General features: G+C 39.9%; 1 protein-coding gene across 1 annotated transcript in view; it reads left to right on the top strand.

The window, feature by feature from the left end:
- The first annotated feature begins 83 nt into the window (after positions 1 to 83).
- LOC110470681 (guanine nucleotide-binding protein G(q) subunit alpha) overlaps positions 84 to 10682 on the top strand; it is a 117519-nt gene continuing 106920 nt past the window's right edge. Inside the window, exon 1 of the mRNA XM_021530526.3 lies at positions 84 to 634. Coding sequence (XP_021386201.1) covers positions 499 to 634 — 136 coding nt within the window. The 5' untranslated portion in view covers positions 84 to 498. The remainder of the gene's footprint in view (positions 635 to 10682) is intronic.

Raw genomic sequence — 10682 nt, 5'->3', positions numbered from 1 at the left:
GCGGAGAGATGTGTGCGTGTGCGGGGCGGGGGAGGGATTAGTGGGCATTAACGCTTCCACGGGGGTGGGGTGGTCGCGTCGGAGGGCGGCGGGGGTGTCGGCGGCCGCCAGGGACACTCGGGGACCGCGCAGGCTGCGGGCGGCGGCGAGGGAAGGGAAGCAGCGGGACGAGGGACGGCTCGCCTGGGTAGCGCTGCTGCTGCCGCCGCGGTGGATGTTTCCATGTTGTTCGGTGCATGATTTAGAGGAGAGGAGGAGTTGGCAGCGGCGGGTGTCAGCGGCAGGGAGCGGGGATCCGCGCCGCCAGCGGCCCTGCCTTTCTTCTTGCCCTTCTGTGGCATCGAGGCTGCTCTGCCTGCGCGCCTGCCCTGCGGCGGCCCCCGGGCTCTCGGAGAGCGCCTGTGCCCCCCGGGGCCGGAGCGGCGGCGGGGTGCGTGTGTGCGAGTGTGCGTGCGGGTTTAGGGGGGGTGGGGGCTGTGTCTGAACCAGTTAGGAAGAATGACTCTGGAGTCCATCATGGCGTGCTGCCTGAGCGAGGAAGCCAAGGAAGCCCGGCGGATCAACGACGAGATCGAGAGGCAGCTGCGTCGGGACAAGCGGGACGCCCGCCGCGAGCTGAAGCTGCTGCTGCTGGGTGAGTGCGGGGCTTCCTCCTCCCGCCTGGAGCCGCTCGCCTCGGGCCGCTCGCCTCGGACCGCGCACGCCCCAGGTGCCGCCGGCCGCTGCCCGGGCATCGCCGCCGGCGCGGTCCGTGCCGGCGCAGGTATCCGGCGGCGGGCACGGGCGGCGGCAGTGCCTGCGCTGCCGCGGGCGCTCGGCGCTGCCGCGGGCGCTCGGCGCTGCCGCGGGCGCTCGGCGCCCCCGCCGCGGGGAGCCGCAGGCCGAGCTCCGCCGCGGGGAACGGGGCGTGTGTGCCCGCCTGCGGGCATCGCCGGCGGGGGCGTTCGGTGTGAAACGGGAAGCGGCCTTCCAAAATGGAGAGGGAATGGATGGCGGGTGAGTGAGCGGGCTGCGGGGAGAGGGGCAAATGTCGATGTGTGTGGGAGAGCGATGGTAGCGAAGCGGATTAAGGAAAGGATTCCCAGGGGGAGTCGCTGTGCAGGTCGATGGTGGCGGGTGTGATATCTGCATTGTTCCGTGGGCTTCGGCAAGGTTGTTAGCTCACCGGTTGCATTTCTCATTGTGATTTTTATTTATTGAGGTAAAGTTGGATAAGGGGCTTGGGGTCAGCTTGCATACCGGTTTCTACAAAGGGAAGGGAGCCGCAAAGGCCCAGATGCACATGGCAAGCTGAGGGGTAACCTGAAGTGTGCTGGATGATTACAGGATCTTTAATACCCTTGGCATCCACCCACTGGTCAGGGAATAAAATCAACTGTATCGTTTCTCCTTAATTAAAGCAGAGGTTGCTATTTTAGAGTTGCAGAATATTTTAGAAATATGCAGAGGTGGCATTTATCTAATAGAAATTTGGCTTATGTTAAAATAAGGCTTTCGAATTAAAATCTGCTTGACTGTGTCCAGTCTGATGCACTGTGTCGCGTAGCTCCGTGGTAATAGTTCCTGCCTGGACTCAGGCCTTTATGTATTTTTGTGCTACTCTCTGATGTGTGAATGAGTGAGTATGTTCCAAATGGATGTGGGATGTTTACAGGGAAGATGTTTTTCTTGGGCCATGTATATGGAAGTAGTGGTTTATACTGAGGAAGTAAAGTGCCTATTCAATAAGGTAAGGCAAGTTGGAAGGAAAAGTTTGAATTCGTTTTAGTGCTTCCATATGAATATGCTATTTCTTGAAGGTTATTTCCTTGTAGACAAGGTTGGGATCTCTAACGGATCTGGGAGAGAAGTAGTGACATGGATGCAGCACTCAACAATAATAATGTTCTTTTGGATTTTTGACTGATTTTGGTTTATGGCAGTGTGATCTCTGAGATGCACAAAGAAGATAAAATAGACTGCCCTTGCTTAATATTATGGATGTCTAAGTATGATTAATGATAGACACTTGCTTCGGGAGAGGCAGTTCATACATTTGACATGTTATTCAGGTCCAGATTTTTTCTGTATGTTCTCGGTATCTCTTACAGTAGTGCTAGAAGCTTCTCCCAGATTTTCAGAAATGTATGAAATTCACTGAATGAGACCAATATATATTACCTAGAGAAGAAATTTTTCCTAGAGAAGAGATTCTGCAGTTAGGAACACGGAACTTGAGCTGCTTTGCAAGGTCCTCCCACCACTAACATGAAGTATTGAGGTAGATGGTGGTAGACTGGAGTCCAGTTATGGCATCACTTTGGACCAGATAATGTGTGGTGATTTGAAGAAGAACAGGAGAGAAACCAACCCATAGAAAAGATTAGGAAAAACTCTTGAGTTCATCAATGCCAGCTAAGACTTCCAGCAGGCTTGTGAAAGTGGAGGCATGATGTAGAGATCTGGAGGTGTGAACTTTTGGCTGCATGTATTTAAGAGCACATCCATACACCTGGTTAATAAAACCAGTACAGAAATTGTTACTGTGCATGCATTTTTTCTGACTAATGTTTTCTCAGCCTCTGTCATATATTTGACTGAAAGAAATAGTATGCGCACATTTGGATTAACATAATGATCTTGTCTTGAGAAATGCAGTGTGTAGTGAAAGACTCTTGGTGTCTTGGTATTTTGTAGACTTAAGTTTCAATTTCTAAAAGAAATTTATGGGAACTTCTTTCATAAGTGGATTTATCTTAAGTACCTTAGAACACTTTTTTTTTAGCCACTTTCATTGTTTCCCTAGCATAAGTAAATGCTCAGTTATTTGTAAAACGAATGCTAAGTTGTTTGTATGGGTCATTTACATGGTTATGAGACAGAGGAAACCATTTTCGAATGAAATATTCATCAAAAATAGTGAGGCTGGTAGCAGGAAAACGATCTGATTTAAAATAATCTGATTTTTTTAATATTAAATAAATGTTTACTGTCCCATTTCATCTCTTTCCCCCTCAGCTTTGGGGAGAAAATCACTTGTGCTGGTTTTTTTAATGTAAACATAAGTGAACATCTTTGGTTTTTTTTCTTTTTTTTTTTTTTTCTTTTCTGGAAGTGCCAATTTTGCAGTCCCACTCTCTCAAGTGTTATAGGTCTGAAAAACCTAAGCGTGTTAAGATTTTTAAATACAGGACTAAGGAATATCCTTTGACTTTTAAAGAATATTAGTGTAGTGTAAGCTGAGCCTCGTTAAGTGGCTATGCATGTTCTTCAGACTAGTTGCAAGTGCAAAGTGAAAGGTATTATTAACCTTTAAAGGCACAAACAAGCATATCTATGTTAGGTTGTTTTATTATTACGCTTGCTTAAAAATTAGATATACACACATAAAAATGCATACGGGTAGCAAACATAACGAAAAAATTAATCTTTTGCTTCAGAGGAAAAGGATTTTTTTCCCTCCTTAACTTGTGAAAGACATAGTACCTTCTTGGAAACAGGTTTCTCTGAACTGCTACTGTGTCACACACAGATGCCTGCACACATACACAAAAACACGCACACTGTTTAATGTGCTCATGGTATCTTTTTACTTTTCATGAAATCAAAGAGTTCAAAGTCGGAGGTAATTTGTGCAAAACTTTCACTGTGTGCTAAGATTATTTTTAGGTATTAGTTTAAAAATAAACACTGATTAAACATTAAAATAATGCTTTTAGGTACTTTTTTGTACATCATTATTTGATTTTTTAAAACATATTAGAACAGGACAAAATAATTTTTCCAATTGCAATTGGAATGCGCACTGAAGCATATTGCATAGTAGTAGTTTCAGCTAGCACAACTTGTCTGTAGTCTTTTGAGACACTTTGGAACTAATTCAGTCTTCCACTGAATTTAGTTTTAATCTGTACTTTAACTCTTCTGGATGTCATTATTGATGAACACTTTGTAAAACCGTGATTGTTCTCCAGAGCTTAGAGTTGTTAATATCCGTTGTTTACTCTTAGCTGTAAAAACACATTGTTTTTATAATTAAGGGAGAAAATGAAGAGGTGTACTAATGTTTTATTTTGGCCTATGCCAATGTGTTCTGCATGCTTTTATTTTATACATTTATATACATATTTATTTTAAAGTAGTAAGAGCTATATACTTGCATATGTATTTTTTGTCATGCTTCCATGTGTAATTTTTTCCTGCCATCCATGTAGCTTTTCCAGGGACTCAGAAAGCAGCATTTGAACCTGCATGACAGACAGGTTGTAGTCATAAACCATCAGTCCTGGACATAGTCTGCCTGTAGACTGTATACATTAATATTGTACACTATTTTCTCTTTGGGAAATGCCTTGAGTATCTAAGAAAATAATCTGCAGGTGTTGTGCTAGCTATGCCTATGTGTCTGTAAACTCTGGCAGATTAGGTACTGGAGATATGTGTGACAGTGCTATTTTTTTTTTTTTTTTTGCAGCATATTGGTTGGTATTGTGTCATGTGCAAAGCATTTTTTTAAGACTTAGGTACTTCTTAGGTACTTAAGATAGTGAATGTGTCAGTGAAGAGACTTGCCTTGATACAAGTGTCCTTCTATTCTCTGTGCTGTAGCACAGAAACTAGATGGATGATAAGCCATTTGAATTGGCGTGAACAGCAGTCAATCTTATGCCAAAAGATGCTTTTGGACATAGTAATATGTATTATTTCTTAAAGCTGTGTTAGCCGAATTAGATGTTGAACATGCGGAACTTGGTGTGTTCACAGAGGTGGGCTTTGTGTAGATACTTTGAAGAGTAAATGGGTCCCTTAAGCCAACAGTGGCAGACTCTTGTTTCATGTAACTTCTTCAGCTGGAGAAACAAGCTTTCTTATTTTTCTTGTAGCTTGTATTTTTATCAGTCTGTCCTACTCACGCTGAACTCTTTCAAATAATTTAGGTAATTGACACAGTAGATGTTTATAAATAATTTACTTACCTCTTAATACATATTGTAGCTAGATAGGCAAATATCTCTTATTTAGCAGAAGCTGTTTCTAAGGAAATAAAATTTCATTCTGAAGGTTCAGTACCTTGATGTATTCTCATATACACAGATATGTCCATATATAAGAGCATTTTTTTTTGTTGAGGAGGAAAACACAAATCATCATTTGGATATCAGTGTGATAATGTGAAGAACATATATTTAGAAAATATTTAAGATCATTCCTTTTTGGTGCACCACAAAAAGATACCTTGTATGCAGCCATTAAAAAGGGTTTGTTGCTCTTTTGTATTTACTACTCAATAAGTGATCTACACCCACCAAAGTTAATAGGAACTAGCAGATGATCTGAACAGTTAAAGAATTCAGACTAATTTAGTTTTATTTACATTTCAAAGAGCCAAGTGGCCCCTAATTTTTATGTTACACTGGCAAACAATGTTGAATGAAAAAATTGTTGTAGGATGAAAAAATATATGCTGAGCAGAGAAATCTTTGGAGTATGGGCATTTAAGTGTGTACTGCAAAATGAAGAAATACTAATTCTCCTCCTTTAGTTGTTTCAAATTAATTGTGTTGTTGTATGGTAACAGCAAATTCATAGGGGAAAGCACTGCCTTGCAATCTCTGAAAAACAAATCACAGAGGTGTGAAATAAAGTAAGGTAGAGGTCAAATTAATGGTGATCAGCTTTGTTGCAGGAATAGAGTGCTACAAGCACAATATCTTTTCCTTCAGTTGAATGGTAGAGGACTGAAGAAAATCTAGTCTTGTAGACAAATGTAGCTATGTATGAACAGCTGTTACTGATGAAATTATGGAAGTTTTTCAGTATTCACCTTTTATTTACTGTAATTATCAAACCTGGCAAGAACAAAGAGAAGGAAAGCAGAAGAAAACAAAGGAAGAATTAGCATATAGGCAACACTAGGAAGTCATACACATGATGTTGGCCAAAAAGAAGGAAGCATGCCACAGGTTTTAAATATTATTAACTCTGTGCAAAGAAGTTAGATATGTTAAAACTGGATAAAGAAGTCCAAGAGATACCAATGTTTTAGAAGTTAAAAGTTTGGAAAGTCTCCTGTTCCTGGAGAGTTCCAGGAACAGCACAAATGTTTTTTCAGGCTAAACTAAAGTTTAAAATCTGAAGTGTCCTGAAACCACATTGTTCCCTGAATAAGTAGTGCTGATACTGAGGCTAAGCTGAAGCATGATTTTCTACAGATTTTTGTCCTTTTAAGTTTTCAAAGGACAAATGGCAGGGAATAATTAAACTACCTAATTTGAACATTCTTCTTATTGTTTTATCAGTAGTGCAGAGTTTTATCCCAGAACCCTGATGCAGATGCAATTGCCAACAGAAAAGTACTGTTGTTCATTTCATTCTGCACTTGAGAAGGTGGTGTGGCTATTCCAGGGACAAAAATAAACCTTACCAAGCAAGACTCCTCCTTTGTCAATCCATTCAGGCAGAATCATCTGACAAACTACTGTAATGGACTACATGATTTAGGTGAGCCCCACTGTGTTGGTTCAGCTCATCTTTCTGTGGAAAGCAGATGGTGTGCATACGTGTATTGCTTGAATAAGCAACAGAACATTAGTAAGTTGATGAAAGTGGAAGCAACTAGTGATTCAGTAAATTGAAAAGATAAAGACTATATCACTATTGCCTCAGCGCAGCTGAGCTGTGTATTGACAACTTCATCTGGGAGCTTTGCTATTTGTAATTTAGATTGATCTGTGTGTGGAAGAAGCATCTGATAGGAATGAATGAGACTAGGTAGTTTTGACTAGTGGCAGAGTCTGAGTCTGTTTACCTTAGAGTACATGGATGAGATTTCTACCCAAGGCCTTGTTCCCACTGATATCTGTGTCTTCTGTTTTGTATCTAGGAGATAGCCATTGTGGTCCTTGTTGAAGTACTTTGGTACTCAGTCTCAGCTGTCAAAAATCTGTTGAAGAAGTATTTGTTTTTCCCAAGGAAATTGTGGAAAGGGCAGTTAAAATTTGAAATATGCCTCTACTCCCCATTTCCTCTTCTCTAAAGAGCTGAGTGCAGTTAGATGCTTAAGTCTTTTGAAGTTAACTGAAAAATACAGCTCAAATCTTGGAAAGTATCACCAAATGTGCATCAGAATAGTGTTTGCCCAGATAGGATTGGCCACCTTTAAGTTAAATTTGAGGTAAGAGTACAGGTTTCTGTTCTGTAGGAACTTGGTGTATCTGGATGTGAAAGAAAGTCAACCTGTTAGAGATTCTCTGAGTAAACAGGAATCAAGGTAGAAATTACTCATTTAGTTACTATAGAGCCATGAAATCAACCTAAAGATATCCCATTCTTGATCATACTTTTATAAGCTAAGGGATAATGTAGTGGACATATTTTAGGTACACTTTGAAATTATACATTAGGAAAAATATTTTAATTGTATTAGTATTTAGTCTTATGGCACAGAATATACATTGCTATCTAGTTTTATTAATGTGCCTGTCATTGTACCTGAGTTATATGCTCACTAGACACTTGCATAAGCTTCTTGGTCCTTAGCTAATTCATTACTCTAATGATAGTCTTTGTCAAGAATCCTTAAACTGAATGAGAATATATCTGCGAGTTAAGGAAACTTTCTATTTCCTTATTCTATAAATCCATCACAGGAGAGTTTTTATCTCCTAAGTCTTCAGTGTTAATGTTCATTATCTTGCTCGTATTAGAGAATGTTGAAAGAGAATGCTGAAAGGTATTCCAGGCCACAATTCTGGGTGAACAGCATCATCCAGACAGCTAAACAGGTTTCTGAACCAGCTGGTAACTCAGAAGGCCAGAAAAACACAAAAGACATAGAGGTTGGAAAAGATTCTTTCTGCTTTTTTGGGAAATGATCTGGCTTGGGGAACTGGTAGTCAAGTATGGAACTTAAACTTTGCTCTGATAATGGATTTGCAAAGCACTATGAGTGCCTCTTGGTCTCACAGACCACAGCAGAAAAAGCAATTGAAATTAAATGCTGAAAAATAAAGGCATCATTCACATATCTTGAATAGATTCGTACACAGCTGTTCAGATACTTGGAGGATCTGATGCCTGTGTTTTTGCAGTGTGTTGCCTAGATGGTGTTGAAATGAAATGTTTATGTTGGTGGTTAAAACCTTTCAAAGATCGTTCGCAGAAAGAAGAAATAAAAACAAACAAAAAACAAACCCAAAGTACTCACTTTTAAAATTTGTTTTAACTCAGGTAATCTTTTAGGGGGAGAAACAATTATTCTTACAATACTTCCCACTTGTATTTCTGTTTAATTATTTGTTTTTAAAAAGAAAATAATAGTAGCGTGGAAACAGAGACACTGTGTAGTTGTGCTTGGTAAAGAACATATTCTTACACCTATATTTTAATAACTCTGGTAAATTCTCCTTTCCTTCTTTTAATTTCTTGTTTGTGTGTTAATAGAACCTGATGCCTAGAAGAGTTTTCATACACAGCAACAATCTTCATGCCACTTAAATCTCTTCTGTCCTGCAATTGCCTGTTTTTTTGAGGGGTGGTTCTAATGTATGCACCTGGTCATCTTCAACAGCGATGGGATTAGTAGTTAATCCCAGAGTACAGGCCACCAAACAGCTCTCTGACTGACTTAGCCCATTATTAAAATAGAGGTTTAGAGATCAAAATCTGTTTATCTCATTACCATTACCCCAATCCATTAAGTCCTCTAAGTGATTTTTTTTTTGGTGAGAGCTTTGATCTGGGAAGTTACAGGTGTTGCATGTCATCGTAAAAGGATTAAGTATAAAATCCCATGACAAACACTTGATAAACGTCTTTAACTCCCACCAAGTAGGGAAACCTCTCTGGCAACATTAAAACTCAAGGCAAGACTCAGGCTATAATTTAGGCATTAGGTCATGGAACAGATCTTCTTTAAACATTTATTGAAACATACAGAACATGTGGAGGTGTTCATTATAGAGTCAGCCAAAAAGATGTGCAAAGGAGTAACTGCCTGACTAATCTTTTGGCCTTCTGTGATGGAGTAACTGTATCAGTGGACAAAGGAAGAGGTAGAGATGTCTTCTGTCTAGCCTTTTGTAAGGCCTTTGATACTGTGGCCTCCCAGCATTCTTACTGTTAAATTGGAGTGAGGGAAGTTGGAGGGATAGACTCTGTGATGAATAAAGAATTGACATGATGACTGCTCAGAGAAGCTGTAGATGCCCTGTCCTTGGTAGTGTACAAGGCCAGGCTGAAGGAGTCTTTGAGTAACCTGGTGTCATGGGTGGCATAGATCATTTTTGAAGGTACCTTGCAACCCAAATGGCTCTGTGATGCTCTGATTGGACTGCTGTTGATTTCCTGAAGTTAAAGCTGTTGTACATCTTCCTAACTTGATAGCTGTAAGAAATAATGCTTTATACATGTATTTTTCCTCTCTGAAAACACAAAATGCACCTAAACATACTTCTGTTTTTCTTGGTAAGAAGAGAATATTGAGAGGAAATAACATAAGGGCTTTTTTTTTTGTACTGTATTCAGTTACCTTTTGGTCTGTTTATCTCAGCATTGAATTGGTAAATAAATTAAAGGAGATATAAACATTTAAGTGATGCAAATATGGATTTCATTTAGGAGACTCTCTCCTGGTTTGGCAGCTTATTTCATAGAAAAGCATAACAGACAATTTAGGAGTAAATTTGCTTTCATCTAAAGACTGCATATTTTCTGCAAATGGAACAAAGATTCACTAGAATTACTCTATTTCATTAAATTGACTAACAGCATGCTTCATAGAATCACACAGCAGTTGGAATGGGAAAAGATCTTAAAGTTCCAACTCCATGGACAGGGACTATGCACGATACCAGGTTGCTCAGTGCCCCATACAGCCTGGCCTTGAACACTTCCAGGGATGGAGCATTTGCAGCTTCTCTGGGTAACCTGTGTCGATGCCCCACCACCCCCACAGTCAGCATCAGTAAAATGGCTTGTCTTACAATCCTTTAAGCTTGGATTTTAATGCTGTTGGTGTTCATAGAAATCCAGAAACAATCTCTGCCCAGAATAAATTTTGTTCTCTTGGGGTTTATTTACTTAATTGCATTCATCCTGGTTTTTTACCTGCAAGGCAAGATCTTAGTGAATTCGGATTTGCTTTGATTTTGTTCTGTTTGACTCCACAACATAATTATATACTCCTATTAATTATTACATTTAATTAGGGTTAAGAAGTAGACTCATGGTAATCTCTGAAGATTTTGGCCTTTGAACCAAAACTACAGGAACAACATGAGCAGAATTTGCTAACAGCTTAATTGTGGCTGTATTTCCTTCCCTAAATGCAAACCTCAGTGAAGGTAGTGAAGTTAGTATGTATGCCTTTGAATTGTTTTCTCTGAGAAATTTATGGCACATTCTCTGGGTAATGACATTTTTGTGCTTGTTTTTGTTTGTTTTGGGTTGTTTTTGTTTTGTTTTGTAAATTTACGACCATGTTAGTTTTAGTGCATTTTTCCTTTGGTTGTTCTTAAAAAATACCTTGTGTGAATGTTTTGATTTGTAGATTTTTGGTCTACAGTTTCTTGTAGTAAAGTGAGAAGGATAGATTTAAATATTTACATTGCGTTTTTCATCTATGGAGTTTTCCCATTAAATAATATAAAACCAGTAAAGCAGGAGGAGATTGTCTTTTGTTGTTTAAAATAACAAAATATGGT

The sequence above is a fragment of the Lonchura striata genome, chromosome Z (genome assembly GCF_046129695.1).
Source record: "Lonchura striata isolate bLonStr1 chromosome Z, bLonStr1.mat, whole genome shotgun sequence".
In the NCBI taxonomy this organism is placed as follows: domain Eukaryota; kingdom Metazoa; phylum Chordata; class Aves; order Passeriformes; family Estrildidae; genus Lonchura; species Lonchura striata.
The sequence above is the reverse complement of the archived record's forward strand: the minus strand, read 5'-3'. Positions and strand labels throughout refer to the sequence as shown.